The sequence below is a fragment of the Papilio xuthus genome, unplaced genomic scaffold (genome assembly GCF_000836235.2).
Source record: "Papilio xuthus unplaced genomic scaffold, Pxut_1.1 DF825752.1, whole genome shotgun sequence".
Classification (NCBI taxonomy): Eukaryota; Metazoa; Arthropoda; class Insecta; order Lepidoptera; family Papilionidae; genus Papilio; species Papilio xuthus.
The window spans coordinates 908,423-931,030 of record NW_013532897.1 but is presented as its reverse complement, the minus strand read 5'-3'; the positions used below and the strand labels follow the sequence as shown (position 1 = coordinate 931,030).

The following is a 22,608-nucleotide window of genomic DNA, read 5'->3' as shown; positions in this document are numbered from 1 at the left end:
TAGCATCGCTGTCGGCTGCCGGGTACACTCGCGCACAAACTTTGTTAACATTAGAGTACTACCACGTGCACTTACAAACATAATTAAATGCGCCGTACGTTTTTAAATATTACGATGATTTTTACTGTATAAAAACTGTCCACAATCTTTCTTATAATCTATAATAAATAAGAAGTAACAAGAAGTTTTTATATACGTTTTTTCGTTATGTTCGCATCGCTTTTTCTATTTGTATGTGAGTGTACAATCTCTCGCAAACAATAAAATGGGTTAAACCCGACTAAGAAAACATTTGATACGACTTAACTAAAGATAAGATGTATGCAGTTTGTTGTTTAACTGTTTAGTCGGTTAATAGAAGGATTCCTAAATAAATAACGCTTGCTCCTAAATAATAAAGAAAAATGATAAGAACAGCATTAATTTACATTGAACCGATCTATTATTAATATTTATAAGAAGTAACATTTGAATTTACTTCTCTACCTTTTTTATTTACATAGTTGTAATTGGTAAATTGTTGATGAATTATAAAGTAAACTTTATTCAAAGATTATTACTCTGTTCTATTATAAAATTCACGAACTCTTGAGAGATTTTAATTCACGATCCATTTAAAAGTAGCTTCACAGTTCCAATTTTAGAAGGAGCCTTTGCTTGACCTAATACTCTATTTATTTTGCCGGTTGAAGTGGCTGCATTTATATGTACGTGTATTTTTAGTGCAATCTGATGAATAATCTGGTAATAGAGCTTAGAGCAGCTGGGCTCGGCAATTGTAGTAAATGAAAACGGCGCCACGCTCCGCCGCTGCGCCGCGCCGCACCGCGTGCGATACCATCGGATGCGTACTACGGGATGCGAATACGGCCGTTGAATTTAAAAACAGATTATCACGCTTAAATCATAAGTAGTAAAGCTTATATTCGCTTACTCCTTATGACCAGAGCTTATAGTAACAATTATGTGATATTTAATTTATATAATGCACTTTATGGGTAATAGGAATAGGATTCTATTTTCATTGATAAATATTATTCGTTATTCGTCAATCGAATTGTTAATGCAGTCTTGCTATTTTTATATTTTTTCAATAATATAATTAGAGTTATCGAAGCCGACTTGTAAATGATTTAAAAATCTTTGATTCAATTTAGATTTGGCGGGAACGGGAAAAGGCGCGCATTTGAATAATGGCGGCCAAGTATCGGCTGTCAGATCCATAAATTAGATAAATTATCACGACAGAATTATTTATTACTTAAATGTTATAAGTAGCGTTGTAATTTTTAGGTCATAAAGGGAGCAAAAATCGCAACATTCTGTATTTTATAGTAATATTAAATACTTATCTCTGTTTGTCTACAAACTCAAAGACTGCTACACACTTGTCATTTTTTTATTGATACCTTGGGATACAGTTAAATAAAAAAATAACGTAATAGTGTTGTGTGGGTTTTGTTTGTATATAAATGAGTATGTGTGGGTGCGTAAAGTCGTTATAAGACTGTCCGTTTGTGTCGTCCGATAAAACGAAGATAGTACGAAGATAGTACGAAGATAATAATAGTTTTTTTCCAACATAACTCCAACATGTTTTATGGGATGTATTAAAACGCAGTAAAAGTGGTGTCAAAACATTGTACCGCGTGGCCGGCAGTTTATTTATTTATCTATTGGTGATAAAATACGTCGTGCACATTAATTTGAAGCTGTTTGTCACTTCTAGCACATAAATAGATTTGTAAAAATAAATAAATTAATCCTTCTAAAGCCGAATTAATAAATATAACAGAAGTTAAATCTATAGATTATTCTCTCAAAAATCTCAACAACCTTTGACATTCTTTTTCTTAAAAAAAAAATCAACTTGATATCTTTACGCGTTATTTGAGAACAAGGGTCTTGACACACGTACGGACGGACAACAAAGTGATCCTATAAGGGTTCCGTTTTTTTCCTATGAGGTACGGAACCCTAAAAATACAACAAACAAGGAAAATATAATATTATATTTAACTTTGTGGTTTGCACCTGATTTTGAAACATAAATAAGTTTTACAATAAAATAGGACACGTTTGTGAAATAATAACCTTATTGTAAGGCACGTGTCGATGCGCATCGTATAATCTATGTGGCATCGGGCGTTGAACCCCACACAATGACATACGTGCCATCCAGCACAATGGTGTCCCGGGTGTCATGGCACCAATGACAACCTATCTCGCCGATCTCAAACTATTTTTATAGTCATATTGTCATACCATAATATTTATAGGTCATACCAATGAACAATTCTTGTGCGTTCATTTATATCAAGCCTTCCAATCCAAACCCATTTTAAATTATTCAAACTTTCGTTTTAGACATTATACTAAACTGATATATAAAAACGGCTAAACACTCACGTATATACGTCCGGTGGCGGCACCGACTAGTTTCAAGCCCATTTGGGGCCCTTCATCAGGATGAGTGGTACTGGTATTATTTCGCGGACGCGGCCCGTCGCTCGTGTGAGCTCAAACCGATTTTCATTACGTACAAGCTTCATATCTTGAAAATTACAAAATATGTCTAATAAATCAGTTGTAGCAAAAGTTAAGATACACTTTTAGAAGCATAAGTAACGTATAGTGCTAAGTTTGCACTGTAAAATAATGTCCATTGGTGTTGAGTTACTAACAAACAAACCGTGCTTTATCTATACTCCATTGTCTGTTTACTAATAGTCGATACATGACACTTACTTTAAGACGATAAACGTTTTATACCCAGGAAATAAGATTTAGTCGTTAAATATCCACTGTTTAATGTTAGAAGTAGTTTACAACCGAATTGTTTTAAAGACAATGGAAACTTCCAAAGTTCTTACAGCCAATTCTATCCCAATTAACAATTAACCAACACGCATGCGTCACAGAACGCAGGCAAGGCCGCAGCGCATCGCCTAGCTACCGAGCACCAATTACCGGCTAATTGAGTGGAATCAACTTCGCTCGGCGTCACTTAAGACGATCGAGAAGTTACCGGCTTCCTTATTCTGGCCCTACATTGACTCTCGTTGCTCCACTTCGCCATTTACAGACAAACTAACGCGCTAAGTATGCACGTTTTGATGAATTGTGCAAGAAATATGCAGAATTACGTCACGTTACTCATGTTAAAGACGAAAATGTTTTTTTTTTTAATTTAAATCTTGTTTGGAGGATAGAATATATATTATTTATGAAGCTTAGTGTCCATTATATTTATATTAAATTTCTAGTCGTTAGACACGTTGTCGTGGGATCCTGAAGATGACATGTCATAGTTCATTATAAAAGCGCAAGCTATGTTTAAGTATGGAAAGTTAATCGCTCGGATTGCGCTGCTCAAAAAAAAAATCACATTTCCCAAGAGTAATTACGTTCATTGTAGAACGCAATTATTGTGTTTTTGCGAAAACGACGGTTTTGAAAGACTAACGATTTTTATTCTACATAATTTCATATTTCCTTAATCACTTTCCCCTTCTTTGTTTTTAATGTATGTACATACTCTTAGTATAGTTGTATTTAAATGTCACTTCAAAAAACGTTTAGTTTCAAATGAATAAGTTTTTTTATTTTTGCACAATAATATTGATTATTGCCTTGTTTTAAGCATGTTGTAAGTAAAATGTTTCCTTAGTAGATTTAACATATCAAATGTTGATTTTCTACACGTTTAAAGACTTAGTCTTTTCGCTATTTAAAAATAAATACACAATTCTATGTATTTAATTGATAATTGCATTTCTTATCTAACACATAACAAGAATCCTTATAAGGATGTATAACAGACAGAGTTACATTATTTTTATATAGTGAGTAGTACCGTGAGAAATAAGTCGAGTCTTTGTATACTTTTTTGTAGTTGGTCGCGGAGAAATCCAGTTCAATTGGGCCCCGAGTTCACATGTGTAACTTGTTGCATTGTGGACTTGCATTGTGTATGATCTCTGTGATTGTATGATAACTCTTAACCTATCATTGTTTGTAGTTTATTTTTCAATTAAAGGCAGATTATTACAACGTCGCATTTCTTTGTACTGGTGTAAGAGTTTTTATTTCTATCTATCTATCTATCTATCTACTCAGCCATGAGACGCCCACTGCTGGGCATAGGCCTCCCCCAAAGATCGCCACGATGACCGATCTTGTGCCACCCGCATCCAGGACGCTCCCGCAACCTTGACCAGGTCATCGGTCCATCTTGCGGGAGGCCTGCCCACGCTGCGTCGACCTGTCCGTGGCCGCCACTCTAGGACTTTGCGGCCCCATCGACCGTCCATTCTGCGGGCGATATGGCCGGCCCATCGCCACTTGAGGTTTACAATTCTTTGGGCAATGTCGGTTACTTTCGTTCTGCTGCGGATCACATCGTTTCTGATACGATCTCGCAGACGAGAAACGAAAGAGTTTTTATTTAGAAATTTTAATTTTGTCGGGGATTTTTATCAATCTAAAATAATGTTAAATTTGATCAAAGAAAATTTTATGTCCTTATATTTTTCTTAGTAATGCGTTCAAACTGCAAAAGCGATTTGGTGTCACATTCGTAGACGATTATTTTTGGTTTAACGCAAGTGCAAAAGTTTGGTTTAAACGAATATAGTATTTATTGTAATAGGAAAACGGTCGACATTCCTATAAAAGTATAGAAATTCCAATAAGAGAGATTATATTTATTCGTACGCATCACGAATCAATAATCCAACAAACAACGATTGTTTTTGTTCTCTATCGAATACAATACTGGTTTAATTCTAATACAAGACGTAGCGATATTATTAGAAGAAGCAGTGTACGATAAAAATATGTAAGAATCGAGATTAAATATTTTAGTATGCGATGCGTGTTGTGATGAACGTCTTGGCATAATTGTTGGTCGACGATGTCTCGTACGCTGAATAAAATATTAGGGCCATATTGATATTGTGTCATAGTACTATATTGATAGAAAAAGATTCTTTAAGCCTTTTTTCTCACATTCAAAACCTAGTTGTAGTAATGAGTAATGAATATTTTAATTTATTACTAAATGGATGATGAACGAACTATGCATATTTAGGCATTGAATTGATTTAAACTACATTAATGGTTTGTATAATAATAAGGTAAGGTGTTCTCAGATATAGCAGACAGGTTGACGACATTCCAATAAATCCTTTTCCCTTGCTGATGTCAGTGTGTTTTAAAATATCATAATCCCAAGCATTGTATTTAAATATCCAGAGCCGAGGCAGTAGGTTTCCAAGGGTTTTGTATGCGCGCTGTGTCGTCGGTCATTTAGTATGACTGTCGATAGTTTCGGCAGATTTTTTGCGACCACACTCGCGACTTCCGGTGGTCGTCCGATGAATTACAAACTCGAGACATATGTTTGTAAAATTATTAATATTCAAATACTAAAAAATAACTTATACAGTCACCAGAGATTGATTTTATACACCCTGTTGACGCAATATAACAGTTAACTATAGTTACGATAGTATTTTATGGACTCTAAACTACAGTTTGTTTTATTGTAAGCAAATTCTCATAAATTTATTTAGTAATAAGCATCTTGTTCGATCATGTTTAATTCAATTTCAGCCGATTCTTACTTTTATATTTTTGCAGGCACAAATCCTGAATTACTTCTATTCAAAGCCAAAGCAAAAGGGTCAAAACTCTCAAAGACGCGATAAAACAAAAGTTCAAAAAGCCTCGACGTAACTCAATAGCTCTCATTCCAATGCGTTTATTATTAAACCGTGCGTTTACATAGGGTTGCCACAATAATATGTTGTGTCTGAAATAAAGAATGCATGAAAGAAATAATATTTTTTGCTGGCATTTTTTAAAGGATGCATCATTATAATGCGGACACATCTATACTACTTCATTCTGATGGAGAAATACAATTATTATATCGTTTTTCACAATAACATCGGTTTTAAGTTCAATCGCTTGCTGTAACATTTGTGGCTTTGTAATAAATTAAGGTTATGTAATGATGTGTTTGAAGTTTTGTCAACCCTGAAAACGTTCAAAGTGGGATTGTATTCGCACGTCGTTCACCGCAGCGCGCACAATGGCGGTGGAGCCTTCGCGGTCTTTGGGGTTTATTTATAACCTTGGTGTGTAGGGCTGCCACCTGCGACATTCGACATTCTGTGGTTACTCGCAACAATTTGCTGAACTGGTTAATGTTATGTTATTATTACAGATAGTACAATACTATAAGTAGTATTATGAAAACAAGATGTTTAAATTTTAAGGAACGTAAATGCAAATGTTTATATGGATTTACGGATGAATGTAGATGGATGTTTGTTAGGTATTTCCAGACCTGCACAACGTATCTTGATGATATTTTACAGATTTAGACAATAGTCTGGAAGAAAACGTAGGCTACTTATTAAGTTTTATTAATTACGACAGCTATAGAGTTACATTTTTACAACAGAACACAACAAACATTATGATATACCTAAACTGATGTTTTATAATCTTTGCTTCCTTCATATGTTTTATAAAAGATCGAATAAATAAGGAACTGATTACCTAATCGTCGTATATTACACGCTACTACTACGTTTACGTATCATCGTAACGATTGTGTTGTGAGGCATAAACATGTTCTTTGATAATAAGTTAACGAGGCGCGGAAGTAATGGCTAATTGTACAACAATTATACAAGCCAAGGAAGTTGAAGTATAACTCTTAATTTATTCTACAACTTGCTAGTTGTTAAATAGGAAAAGACTTGGCTATGGAGTTATCAGTAATCTACCTATTTTTATGCCACTCGCATTTGCTGTTCCATGCTCTTCCCTAAGCCTACTTCTACTTATCTCTTCATATTATTAATTTAAAGACAGTATTCGGAGTTAGTTTATTTCAGCATTTGCTGACGACTTTGTCTAGTTAAATGAACCATTATCATTATTAGTATTATCTATAAGTGTGATGGAGACGGCGCCTTCAATAAAATGTTGATCAGTATCAACGAAATGTTTATCTGAGAGCGCACTACCCGCATTCCGGTCCACTAACAGCTTCCGTCAATACTTGGGATTTTAATTACACGCGCCGTTCAGTTCTTGAAATTATAATCGTAAATTGGATTTTTCGATGAAAGCACATCCTTTCTTTTAAAACCTAAATAGAAAGTAACTTTTTATTATAACTAATTAATATTTTGTAATATAGTAACATTTTGTTTTCTATCCTGTTTCTACTATAGTTATTGCTACATACACTAGGCACTTGGTCTCCTTCAAAACCGGTGGAAATGTAGACTTTGTAAAACCAGCTTAAAATCTTTTTTTAAGAGTTAATTTAATCCTCAGCACTAATTGATATGTAAATTGATGCTTCTTAACTTTTTTGTATCTTCAAAAGATACCTCGGGGGGAGGACGGGTTGACCTTGATCAGATTCATTACTTAACACAATCATTCGAAAAACCTTACAATATTAATCAATCTTTTAATGATAGTTGTGGATGCATAGCATAAGTATTAACGACCGTGAGCGTCAGGAATGTGTCAGCATAACAGTGCGGCGTCCAGACTGCGTTCACATTGACGCTCATTTCCGACTGACGCGACTGCGTGTTTGTTTGTTTGCCCGATCGTCTGGCTCAATGTCGATTCCGCTAATGTGCGGTGCAGCCCTTTGTTCTCTATTTGTAAATATGTCCAATTGCTGCTGTAGGGCTGCACACATTCAAGGGTACACGAGTCTTGCTCATGTAAAACGTTAGGACGTTGGTAATGGTGTGCGGGACAAAGAAGAGAGTAGTTATACAAAGGAATGTGGCTTAGAGGATAAGAACAATCATAGTTATCACAAATAGGGCAGTGTATTAGAGCAATTTGCTGTGGCGGTACTGGCCGACACGACGATACTTTGACCGGTAGTTAACTACTCGATGCTAACATAAATTACTCTGTGGCGGAAAATTGCAATCGTATTAACTACAACGAGATACATAACATAGAAAAAAGCAGTATACCGCATCGCATGGTCACCCTTTTAGTCAGTGTAGGGTAACCATGTAAGAGTAAACATTTCTTGTAATATGTCGTAAAGTTTTGTTTGAATCGGAATTTATAAATAAGTTTCGCTACATTTTGTAAATAGTGTGGTTGCTGTAGATATGTTTATCGCAACACTGACCTCAGTAGTGCATCACAGTCACCTTAGACTCATGTATAAATTATATTCAATTAATTATCTGCAAATATAAAACTCTTCTTGAACTTGAAGTGATACATATGTATGAATATTTTTATCACAAAAATTATGGCGATTATTTTTGCATGGACTCTCCTGAATACGGTGTAATTCGTAGTAAACAAAAAATTATGCAATTTTATATCTACATGGGTATAATAAATACATACTGAGCTATAATACAAGTTTTATCAAATTGGATTTTATTGGAACATTTCTGCCCACGTTACTCCTTTGCGGTTGCCTAGGAATTTTAAAAGTCAATTTATTTTAACAATGTAAACCCTCACAAGTTTCCGGGTTCAGCATTGCGTAAGTTGTCCAGCTGTACTGCACATCTACGAGAAGATTTTGTGTTAGCTTATTTGATCAAATGTTCGCCAGTTCACATATTTTCATTGTTTACGTTTGCTCCAATGTTTGTCGATTAACTCGGTTAGATTAAGGTTTTGTTTGTTTTATAAGGAACATGTGGTTAAAGGGAATCACATTAGACTGACAACGCTTCCGGTCTTGCTGAAGTTTTAATTATTTGACAATCTTTAGTTACTTTAATGTAACATTAAGAAAATTACGTATAATTTTGGTTCTGTTAAACTCATGAATTACAAAAACAAGAGGAAATCGTTGACGCGTTGCACTTTTAGTATTCAAATTCAAATGATTTAGCGTGTGAAAATTATCTTGTATTTTCAAATGATATTCGCAACTTGTGAAGGAAATCTTCATGATGAAATGGATATGGATATTTTCCGTCGCGGCGGAAGGTCAGCGGTGACGACGTCCGCACTTGATGCAAATATTTGCGAAACTAGGTTATGTGATCTGGGAATGTGACGAATATCATACAAATACGATATTGAATATGATTATTGAAAATAATTATTTATTTTTATTAATTGATGAAATACAAAACGAGATTAACATTGTTAAAGTATTGTGAAATTAAAAAATGTTACAATTTTTTTTTTGTTTTATACATTTGTCGTCATTTTAAACTTTCGCAATTACCAATAGCATTATATTTAAATGTTTAATTATTACGGATGTAGTAGTTAGTACCAGTCTGTTGGTCATTAAATTTTTATCGTTATATTTCTACTTTAAAAGAAAGTATCGGATAACACCAAGGATCCTGGTCACTTAATATAAGAGTTAATGCAAAAGCCTAGTCGCTATACTAACAGCCCAACTTTACCTCTTTGCGAATAATTTTCACGTTAATATCAGCAGCGTATCACACCGCATCGTATCTATGATCATTGATATTCATTTGTTTCAATTAACGCGATGATCGGTAGAATATTGAGCAGTCGACCTCGCGTAACGACGCAACGGTGTAACAGCGGAAGGACTTTATTGATCCGGTCCGAGCGAAACTATGCATCTAGTTGCACCTACCTACCACCACCTATTTATATCATGAACTAGATGGTCGTGTCTGGAGTTACCTAAGTATATTTCATTATTACGATAACTTGCTTTAAAAGAATGACGTAAAAAAAATCTTTAAATCCGTTCAAACATAATCCGTTATTCTATTCCAAAGAAAATAAATCTATAGATAGAAAATGATGCAGATTGTAACGTGCATTTATTAAAATTAGGTATTGTTATTATAGTAGGATTCAAATCGTATGAACCATTAGTTATTCGTATGTAATAAACGAGGTCGATTCTATACAATTAGCCACACGACAGAAGTCAGCCGCGATACTGATTGATGAGACATCACAAATGTAATTTGTTGTAATACAATGACATCGTTACTTCATGATTACATTTGTTTATCTACATTGTTGTTAAATTAAAAACGTTTATAGCATGTTGACAGCAAAAGTGAGCATAATGACTACAAAAGTGCTTTTAAGTTGACAGTGACCTTGAAAAAAAATATATTCACAACTGCGAACATACCATCGTACATACGTATTTTGGTTCGTATCTATTTAAAACAGGATGAACATGTATATGAGATACAATTGTGGTCCATTAAAACCGTGACCAGCGGCCAGTCTAAAAACAACAGTAAAGTCTAGCAGGTACTGTGTTCTGAGAATCGTAGGGCCTGAACAAACAGAGCGTTTTATGCGCTAATGGAAGAGCACGTGCGCTTGTAGCTTACGCTAACAGAAAACTTTTTATGTGGTTTTTATTTAGTTCTAGGGTTGGCAATTAACATAAGATTCCAATTTTTCTTTTTAATGTTAGAGAACCAAGTAAATTGTTTTCAAAAAAAATCAATTGGGAAGATTTTATAGGCTGAGTTTGTAGTTTGTCTACTTTAAGTTGTTCGTATGTAGATGTTGCTTTCCTCTGTCGGTTTATGTAAAGATGCAATTAGTGTGTCGGAACTTGTTCCCTGACATGTCCTTACCACTTTGGGTGTTACTTGAAGCTCACCAACTTTCATTTATTGACTTAAGTAATAAGTTATGTAGTGCTTGCGAGTTAAGTAATTGTAACACTACGCTCTCGAACTGTAGATATTTGTCATAGACTTCAAAAAGAAGGAGTTACTCAAACCGATTAATATTTTTTATGAGTTTTACCAACATTTAGATATATTATACTAATTTGAAATTTTGTACATTTATCAAGTACCAATGGCAATAATTTCGTAAAAATTATAACAGTAATCTGGGTCACCAGAATTGCAAAAAAAATCTACTACAGTAGCTGTATAATGTTTTTATTTTGTTTTGTCTTTGCAGGTGCAGAGATGTTAAAGCACGTGGCGGTGTCGCCGCACCGCGCACGCGCAGACTCCGTCAGCCTGGCTTCCACCACATCCTGCTGCAGCCTTGGAAGCCTCGAGCAGCGCCACGACTCTGTCGGCGACCTATCGCACCGCACTGTAAGTACCAATATTATTTAACACATCTGACAAATGGAAGAACTCCTTAGAAGTCTCTCTAGATATTACTCTTTGTGTTAGCAATTTTTGGGTTATCTTAAGATCCTGTGCCAAAAATCTTGTTTTTAACTTGAAAACAAGTGAGAAAAAAGGTTAATCTGTTTAAGATGATAATGATTTATTTAAATTTAAGTACCAGGTAATTTTTAAGAGTGGTATTTTAAAGTAGTATTTGGAAACGCAATTGCGCAGTTGATGTTAAGTTGTAGAAATTAGAAACCAAGATTGTCGAGGAGAGTATGATTGTTTGGCAATACAATAGAGGTGCGGGTCAATTGTACCAATGCTTTATTGTATCATTTTATTATGTATTGTTAAAGAGCAACGAAATATTGTTGAAACATTCATCATGAGCTCGTAATGTTTTGCGACATTTTATTGTTTGAAATGTTTTAATGATATTAACTTCTTATACGCTGTTGGACATAGTTACTGTTACTGTAAATACTAATGGAATACATCTAAATCAATTTGTATAAAACTTCCTCGAGAAGAAACCAAACTCCCAAAATCCTGGATGCATTCGTCTTGGAACAGAAAATGTATTGACAATTTTTAATTAATGTAAAAGCAATATTTATAGCGGAATAAATATGGAAAATCTAAATTATTATTTTACTTGGACACTACAATCAGCGGCCATATCATTGTCATCTATAACTTTACTAGCGCAATTGTATTCTATACTTATCCACGATTATTGTCGTGTGGTCCGCAAATTGTTCCGCAGATGTGCCGATAACAATAAACATACAATGTTGAATGTTTTCACTTCGGTCATTGATATGGGGTGAAAGCGAACACTTGATGACAATTATAAAATACATATTAGTAGGTATAAGTTAAAACTTAACCATAATTTAAGGCTCAGTGTAATGTAGACTTTTTAGAATATAAATCTTGGATTGGACAAATTATTTGTATAACCCTAAACCTTGGACTGTTTTAATCTACCAAGTTATAATTCACTTCTCATCCATCTTAATGTATCAAATAGTTTCCCACGATGACAGATACAGAGAAAAATGGAAATAACTCATTATATTGCTGATGGAGGGAAAAGTGAAAACGTATATGACACATAATTGCTTTCTACACAACGGCACATTTTTGCTTCATTAGTTACGACTGAATGCGGGTAGATGTGTGCCGGTTTGTCAATATGTGATATACTTTGTGGAACAGCTCATCAGTAATCCTGACTGTTAAATTATTAAATGGAACTCAGGATACAAATTGCATTGCCTTCCATTGGAAATAGCAAAATATGGGTTCGATTGGCACATAATAGGTAAACTAGTGGTGGTTTTTGAAGAGTTTACATGATAAAGGTATTAAATGAACTTTTTTTTGACAGCATTGAAGTCATATAGGATAAACCTTTAAAATTGGTAATTTTTCTGTGAATTTATTTAGGTCTGATTTCAGTATATATTTTTGAATCGAGTAGTTAGTAGTAGTAAGTCGTCAAGCCCGCAGTCAACATACTCCCGAGGTCACGGCAGATAAACCAATCTTTCAGCACTTAAATCACCGAATTTCCAACACTTCGATAACGTCGATGTGTCAATAGAGACAGATAACGCTCCCCTTCATCACTTGCTTCCTGTCACCCGGTAGCTCAGTACACAAACGTAAGGAAGCAACCGAATTTAATACGTGAGAATATTTGCAAAGTAAACTAAAAGATTTTTTGCACTGTTAAGGTGCAGTAAACTTGCTCCGTTTGGAAATATATATGAAAATGAATTTAACGATCCGCCCATTCTTACCACAATAGCATGGTGTCGCGTTCAGATGCAGTAGAAATCTAATACTCGTACATTTATGCAATAAGCTTTGTGCCTTCAAAAATCCGTCGTATTATCTTAATTCTTAAGCCTTTATTTAAAAAAAAACAAATTCCTTGACTTTATGGGAACTTAATTGTAGATATGACAATGAATTGCTTTTTGCATTGTCTGTTTGCGCTTCTCTCAGGAGCCTTATTAACTTTAAAGTTTATTAATTAGTGCTGACACTGATCCAAGATGGCCGACTGAGATAGTTGGTGCCGTCTCAATTGTTCGCGAGCGACCACAAAGATGGGAACCGTGCTATTTGGGAGGTTATTTGATATTGTTTGCTCGTGTCCAATGAAAGCCACGTTTAAATTTATCAAAATTGGCCACCAAATCACCGGCTCTTTCTATTCATTGTGTCTGAGATTTCTCTAGGTCTATTGTTTTAGTGGTTTTTTCTATAGGTCAATGTCTGATGTCTGTGCGATTGTCATTAACTTGTCAATTGTCTAATTAATAAATTTTGTTAATTTTACTGTCATTGTATTTTAATTGTTAAGTATAATGTATTATTTTACAAACTTGAAATTGCTAAAGATGAATTAAAGAGTCTTTTTAAATAAAAATATTTTTCTTTATAAGCGTGCAATGGTATTTGGAAGACCGAACAGAGCGGTTGGAGCTTTGGTGATTTTGCAACAGAGGATAAGAGCAAATTTCCAGAATTCCCGTCACTTTACGAAGTTGTTACTGACTCTAAATCTTGCCTTGCGTGTAAGTAATCTTTTAAACAAATCGTCATGGTCGTGGTCAAACAGTAATGTAAACAAATACATTGTAAAATTATCTATTATGCAAATAAATAGTTCATTGATCCAACAATCTCTTGATCTCACGACAATCGCTGCCGTCAGATGGTGTTCCCTGAAACAATACCATCTCCGCCCACAAACTGCCGTGCACTTTCTCATTAACTCTTCCGTGCTGCTAATAAAACATAATTGCTTTTTAATTAGATGAAAGTAATAATTAGTTTGTTTCATATTGTCTATTATTTGCGGATATTTGAAGGAGACAGTGACCCTACATTTCGGTGTGAACAAGACATACTTCTGTGACTTATTTGATTTATGTGGTTTTACAAACTTTATTTACATTTTAAGTACTTTTTATCATTAATAATGATTAATTAGGTTGCCATTTTTTATCATTAACAAAATCTTGACAAATTGGCTAAGAGCCAAAGATTTTCTACTTAAAGTTACGTGTTGAAAACGATCAGTATAGTACACTCGCGGACCACACATGCAGCCGGAAATGCGACGTCACTTCCTGCCATTATTGCTCTGAAAGCCTTTCTACTTGTAGTGAAACTCACACCCACCATCACAGTGCGCATCCACCTACTGCTGACAATATATTCATGTATAACAGTTGTCTGAAGAATGACAATACTTTTGTCATTCTTGTAAAATATGAAAAAAGATTTCTCTATAGATTCTCCAACTTTTCACAATAATTACTCAACAGTAGTCAGATATCTCGGATTATCATAAGGCACGCTTACACTGGTCTTTATTTAAACGTTCTGAATAAATAGATCTGAAAGCTGATGAAATTTAGAAAGCTCATGTTATTGTCTTAATTCATTTGCAGTTAATCGTCACATGATAAGACTATAATTATTTTTATTATTAATTTAAAATGGTAAAAAGCCTTTCATCTGCAAGACATTCTCTCAGCAGCTTTTACTGCGCTGTAAAAAAACAATAGTGTACAATCAGCTCGCTGCGAGACAGTTTCTCAGTAGTCAACAATGCAGCGAACACCATGTGTGTCGCCGTCGTGGGAACACCCTGTACTCTGCCCCGTATTACACATTGTATCCGCAACTGTATTGCAAACTGAACTTTATCTACTCGAGCACAAAGTACTTTAATTAAAAAAGAAATTTGCTCATCTGTTGGTTGTTTGTGGTTTGAATTGGAACTTTCTACTTTGCTGATAAAGTGCAAAGTTATTTGGCACGTAAGTAGCACGAGTAATGTTTCTTTAATAGCGACGTAACACGAAGGTTCGTTTCCTTGAGATATCAGCAGTATACGATACTATCTTTATAATAACTGAACGATATTATGCAGCATGTAAATATTTGTAAAAATTATATAATATACGTGATCATTGAAGTTGCAGTTGAATGAATACATAGTTATAAGACATAGGTAGTAGAGGTTTTGTATTTAACTCGTACTAAAATAAAAAATTGTTTTGAATATATTGTATTTTGTATAATATAATTAATAAATTAGGTTCCAGAAAAATTGGTTAAAACTAAAACTTCATGATAGGAAAATCTGTTGGCATTTTCCTATCATGAAAATATCATATAAAATATCATAAAGAGTGAAGATATCAAATTCCATAGAAAATCATGTTGAACAAAGAACAGTTCAGATGTTTAAAAAGTTAAAAATATAAACGTTTAAAATCTCTGTTACTCTATGTATCTTTCCATGGCTACACCTGCAGAGTGACATCCGGGTAGTGACAATTAATGCCGGGCATGTCTGGGAACGCGCCGGCCTGGCTCACAGGATCGTCTCGTTTTGTTTACGACCTACGACATGTGATTGTAAAATTAAATGAGGATAACCTTCAGCTGTTTCACATATAAGATAAAAGTTTTAAATTATTTTGCACTATCTAGATATATATAGACTTTCTATTATATATTGTTGTAATCATGAATATTACTTTATGGAATTGCTACAAAACTTTATTAATATTATAATAATTCTAAATTTTAATATTAAATTTCGATTCAATAAGTCTATTGTGTAGTTAATAATTTGCATTAATCATTGTCTAATATAATACTGACATCAATTGATAGTAGTGTCCTTATTTTAGTTAATATCCCATTTGTGACGTCACAGCATGATAGCCCGTCGCAAGACAACGATTGCATCTAAAATTAAACATATTGTGCGTCACGTGACTTGCGTGACGTCGTCACGGCGGGACAACGATGTCACGCTCGGGGTCCATCTGTTTGTCATCTAGTTATCAACGCATGCAGCGCTCTTGTCGCACCATAACCGCACCACCGCACCGCATTCTAAATAGCCCGAAAAGGAAATATGCAAAAATATTTAACTCTTTTTTTGTGTGTTGGTTCAATTTAAAATGCCTTTATTAATAAAAAATTTAAAATATTTCTACCTTTATTCATGCTTTGGGATGGAAATTCTAAGTCATGTTCGTATAAAAACACTAATGGAACTTACAATAAAATTTGTTGCATTTGTTTTGACAAAACAAACACAGAAGCGCACAGCTAGAAGCGACCTTGCGTAGTACGCTGCGCTGATGTCAGTGCATCACGCGTGCGGGAGACAGGCGCTTCCAGTAATGCACAGATAATGTAATTACGTAATAAACATCAATATTAGTCATTGACTTATTTAGCAGCAGTACGAGAATAGTGATAAAACATTATTATAATTACTTAGTAGAGCTTTGTAAGAAATAAATAAACATTCAAATTCATTCCAACGTCCGTTACGTTAACATTTGTTTTTTGGAATAGATTCAATTGAAAATCTCGCGTACGCGAAAAGAAGGTTTCATGTATGTTGGTGGTCCATTGTTAAATAGTATAGTGCTCCAACACTAGTGTTGGATACTTATATTATCGATTCTCTAGTAACAATATATAGAGTAAAAGCGATGCGTAAAGTATTTATATTTATTCGAATGACCTGCCTTCTTTACCGTTTGTATGCTTATAAAACGGATCTCATTTGATAGCAGGTCGCCCAAACATAACAAAACTAATAATTACAACTTCAGTCTCTACATAATTTGTAAGTCTTGGTTAGTATTAATCGATAACCACATATTTCCATGTATATGGGCACATCTCTGGCCCGGATGCCTGGTCGTAGGGCCGTGCGATGCCGAGGGGCCTTGTACTGCCGAAGGGCCATCAATTGCTGCATTGATAGCGGAAGTTCTATTGTGGCGCCCGGATATCCACTCTCGCGTCAGCTCCACTCAAGCGCCCTGTTTACATTTTTTAAAAACAATGATTTTATGATTGTTCTATTTTTAAATATATTCCTTCGTTGTGTTTTCGTTCATTACGGTAAACATGATTTTTTTAGGGTCGTCAAATTACTGACATCCTGTAATATTTTTTTTATGTACCTATGTTACGATTGTCGGCAAAATTATGTTAGTTTTCTATGTTTTGTTTCTGGATATTTTCTTTGTAATCTGAAATGGTTCGCTCGTATCATATATATTGCATTGAACAATAGGTTTGCATAATTCATAGCTTCTTATTATCTTTATATTGTAGGTAAACATATTCTTGACGTGAGAATTGTTTTAAATTATATTTTGAAATCGTTTAAAGATACTTAGACAACGTACATAAACAAACAAAAAAAAAACTCCTACATTTTCAAAAAAAATGGCGTAATACTTATAATATACTTTTGCGAATAAAACCAAGGCAATATATGTATTTAAAGGTGTGGATATCACATAGGTAAGTTGGTCACCTCGCCATTCCAGGAAACGGCCGGCCGGTCGCAATGCACATTGCACAATATTATAGTTTGACGGCCACATAACTCGCGATACATTAGCTACGTTTTGGAACTATTTATACGAATATGATTTGAGTTATTGATGATTAAAATTGATAGAGCTACTATTGACCTGGTTTTTTGTTCAATAAAAATGTTTTATATTCGACAATATTTAAGTGGTTATGAGTAATGTTTGAGGCATGCAAATAAAAGTTTATAGTCGGCTCGGAACTTCGTTGCATATTTTTCGGAAGCAAGCGAAGCCAGATGTTACAATAAAATTGTATACTAATCGCTAAATATTTTATGGAAAAATATAAAAATTCTGGTACAAAATTCATAACCAAGAAAAAACAAAACAGGCAAAATCTATCCATACATACAAGAATGAACATAGTATAAAACTATTGGCCGAACAGAAATCTCAAGGTAGTACCAACGTCATAACAATATTAGAGACATTGTCATACTTCCTCAATCAGGGCAGTGCAAATCACGCGCAATTAATTAAATGGAACGACATCTAGCGACCGCAGCTGCTGGCCAAAGGTCCGCCAGTTCAACTTATTTCGCACAATTAGCAACAATTGTTGCACTCGACACAACCAAAGAGTTAACTACCCTTAACACTCAAATACATGTCATAATATGCAAACCAACCAATCAGAAAATAGGTACTCTTATGTGAAATAACTTGTTATCGGATAAGTAGAGCTGCCAAATATCATCATCATCATCATTGTATATTTCCATATTTCACAATACCATACATTAATTTAAAAGCTCTTTTGTTTTTATTGCTGACTAGCGGTAGCACGCGACTTCGTTAGCGCAGGATTTAAAACAAAATAGTAGCTAACATGCCGTCAAAGTTCGGAAAAATTCAATCCGTTTCGGAGATGATTCGAAACAAAGACCTTGCGGACAGACAGATAAAATTTACAATTGGTTTTTGTTATCACCAACGCAAATACCGTACCACGTGTACTAAATATGATTTTTTCCGAGATTACATGCAGACTGTCTAATTTTATTAATATGTATAGCTAGATAAAATCTTCTTAAGTCAGGTAGGAGAAATCTCTAATTCGGTATGTCCTGTACATTGTATGCAAGCGGACACAGCAGCAAGGCCGCACCGCGCACGCCCTCTACTTACTGATTGTGATAAGGCTTGCAACACATGTGGACGCAAACATTTCTCTTTTACACAATATATAAAGTTGGATAAAATATTTTGGAAAACCTTTTATTCCTATTAAATATCCATTTTTTTTATACTAAAACAAAATATTCTTGCGATAAGAATCTCGTCTTTCATTTTTTAATTTTACTCGTTAAATCGCACATGTGTGTTGCCCTTACGAGATGCCGACACGGCGCGGCGTGGCGACGCGGCGTCACCACAGGTCCGGTCGCTGGGGTTTTTATGACTGTATAAGGTTCAAAGCCGTCCAGATTGCCTGTACGTAGATGGAATATCTCGGCCGCCCTTCACAACACGCGTCACCAGGTACTGCGACTGCTTGTTAAGGTAGTACAAGCCTAGTTCTGTCTTAATTGATATTATTTACGACACTTCATATTATTAACTTAATATTGATTTAACACTTTAATCTGATCATTTAGTTATACGTTCTTTTGGATAACAGACTGTCGTATTTTATTCTAATTTGTTGTATTTTGGACAACTTTGTAATTTAAAAATGTTTGTATGTATGTATTTCATTTAAAGTCGTTATTTCCATTCCTTTTATAGATATTTTGAGATCAATATGAGCGTGGAATGTATATTTTAGCACTAATCTTAGCACATTTGTGTCGCTGTGACGTCATAAAGTTACGCGACAAAATGACCTTAAGTGACAAAGTCCGGTGTACTGTGTAGCAATACTTTTTCTGCAGTAGCATTGGCAAATAAGAAAGATAAGATATAAAGAAGTAAAGGTAATAATTACACTAAAACCTGGATAAGCTAAAGTCCAAGAAGCAGTAATATTTTAGTCGCTAGTAGTGGTATCTCGCTTATCCAGGTTCGACTGCTGGCTAAGCTAAGCTATGTTTAGCTTGGTAGTTTAAAATTTACAAAAAAATAAAGATTTTACAAATTACAAGATTATATTACGAGAACAAAGAGATCTATAAATATTTATTTAATTTAGATATTGAATTGAAGATATATCAGATTTATTTTTATACTTTACCGTTGTTGCTAATGTTACAAAAAGTAACATAAATTGGTGACGTCACCGTAACTTACAAGGAAATTAAGTGAGTCACGCTAAGACAAGCAAAATGTCACGCCGTCGAATTTCCCAATATTGTAAGATTGTGTTTGGTTTTTATAAAACTTATCCTCATATAGTACTATAGTTATCAATGACTCCATTATCTTCAGTTGGTTTAGAAATCAAAGTACGAAAAAGCTAGGATTTCCAAAAAAAATATTTTGATCTCTATTCTAATGAACTACGTGGTTAATAATGTCAATCGTAAAATAAGTATAAGTCACGTGACTAACAAGAGATTGCAACTGTTCCTGTTCGTAGTATGCCAAATGCCTTTTGCAACCGCAAAGGTCAAACGCCTATCGTACTTTAGTTTCCTATAAATATTACCTTTCGAAAATACACTGACAATTGACAAATGACATTCTTAGAAAGTCTTATTCTTGGAATCCAAACTTATCTCAAGTTATAGTGATAGCTGATTTAGATTAGTTCAATTGTTCATATTTCAAACATTGAACTTGATTTGAAAACACAATACAAATTAGTTTGCGGTTAGTTATAAATTAAGTGTTAGGAGTGCAGTTAGATACGAGCACGTTTAATCTCGCCTTAGTGGTTAAATCAGTTGAGTTGTTGCCGAATTTCCGCATCGAGTGTAAACCGCAAACTTCTGAGTAATCCTGCCGCAACTTTTTACAATCCTATAGCGTATTAAGTTTGTTCTTTTTGCAATGTTTGTATTTAGATTCGCCGAAATTACTGTAATTTGACTTCTAATTCTGAGGTGTTTGTAATATTTTATTTTTGTTTTGATAATGTAGATAGTGGTCAAAGATTAATTGTCAATTCCAGTTATTGCAAATAATAAAATTAATATTATTAGTTTGGTCAATACCAAACTAATAATATTAATTTTAAACTCTTATTATATTATATTAAAACATTGGTTTTAATTAAAGAATAAGAGTTTAAACTATGAATTAACATGTTACCAACTATTAGTGGAAATTTCTTTTAATTTACGAGATTTATAAAGAACCGTGAGAAAACTTCAATAGCGAGTAATTCCCGGTACACATAACACATTAGACTTCGCAATTATCATTTCCTTTTCGGCTGCAGACGCTCTGCTGTTAACCAGTGATGAGCGAGTGCATCCATCACTGCTAGCTACGCGGGCGCTATGCTATAGAGATATAAGTTATAGTTTAAATTTCTACGTTATGCGATAACGTTAAAAATGTGTATCTAAAGTTGGCTTAACCTGTAATTATTACATCTTTCATGTCATAATTAACTATTTATGTGACATATTTTATTATTATAAAATGTAAGACGTAGCACTGCATTTGGTAAAACTTCGCACACCATATAAACCTAAGAACGAATTCCATTAACTAAGATTTTTAAATTCATAGTTTCATTATTAGATGTTCATTATAGTGATCAAATTTTTATGAATATCTCATGGATGTAATTGTTAGTCTAATATGATTTTTATCTGTGTAATTGCTTAGCATTAACTGTGAGCAAGCATTATTGCATCAAGCGACAAATTGTGAGATCGCGTGGAAACCGCAACTGTTTGCCCCCTGCTGCCCTCTACTGACCACATAGCACACTAATTGTTTCTTAAAATAAATCGCCCTTCAATTGTTTTAAGGCATGAGAATTTAATTCCTTGAAATGATCAGTTATTTTTTTTAGAACAGCTTTACCGATATCAGGACTTATTTAGTGACGAGGTCATTTTTACATTCGCTGACAATGAACTAATTTTCTTTTACGAAGAATTTCATACAACATGTGCTTAATCATGTTATAATTGCTTTATTATTGAAACTTATTAAAAACTTATGAAAATAAATATTTTAATAACTCCTTAATAAGAAGAATAAAAATAATGTAGATAGAAAAAAAATTAAATCCTAACAATAAAATGATTATCTGTTTTGTTTTTTAAAAATAATCTTAGACACCATTAACATTTCTGAGTTTGTAAATAAAATATTTAAATAAATAAAGCAATGAGGTTTGCATACAAAAAGGGTGAGTTCGTCTCGGTGGCCGCGCGCACGGAATGTCGAGCCAGATGAAAACCGGACTCGGAGTTTGTTGTACAAGTGCAAGTACATGTAACAAATTGATTCGACAAATCTTCAATCAGAATATCATAGATTTGCATTAATACAAACTGCATTTATTTTAAAACATTACAAAAATAAGGAACAACACTTAAAAAGAAGCTTCCATACTTATCATATTATGAATTGTAATTTATTCGAATTCATGATCCGTAACTAAATATTTGCTTATTTTAATGAACATACAGGGTCGGCTTAATAATACAGCCTTAAATTTTATAACATCAGTATACTTGTAGTGGAATTGGAAGTTGAATTTAGGTAATGATTATATTTTACGAAGGTACATAACAGTCGCCCACGTCTCACCCACTCTAAACGTAATATCGTTCAATGATAAATACTCGCTAACTGCTAACATAGTGCAACACTGTGAGAGCTAAAATTAATTAATTAACAAGAACATAATAAAAGCTTGTTCTTAAAAATGTTTTTATTGTTTTCTAGTACAATTTAATTACATACACGACTCACACTAAAAACAAAGATTTATTTAACTTATTTTTTTTAAATATTACATTGTTTGAAAAACAGTATTTATTCAGTATTTTATCTGTTTTATTGCCTTGCCATCTATAACAATAATACCGACCATATGGTACACATTAAAACCAATAAGTACTTCCCAAAGTAATGTACTCCGCCTACAACTTGATGTTAACTTTCCATTACTGAGCACGTGCGGACCC

General features: G+C 33.9%; 1 protein-coding gene across 1 annotated transcript in view; it reads left to right on the top strand.

The window, feature by feature from the left end:
• rau (RA domain-containing protein rau) overlaps positions 1-22,608 on the top strand; it is a 40,365-nt gene that overhangs the window by 3,750 nt on the left and 14,007 nt on the right. Inside the window, exon 2 of the mRNA XM_013323330.1 lies at positions 10,963-11,105. Within this exon, the coding sequence (XP_013178784.1) occupies positions 10,971-11,105 (135 nt within the window). The 5' untranslated portion in view covers positions 10,963-10,970. The remainder of the gene's footprint in view (positions 1-10,962; positions 11,106-22,608) is intronic.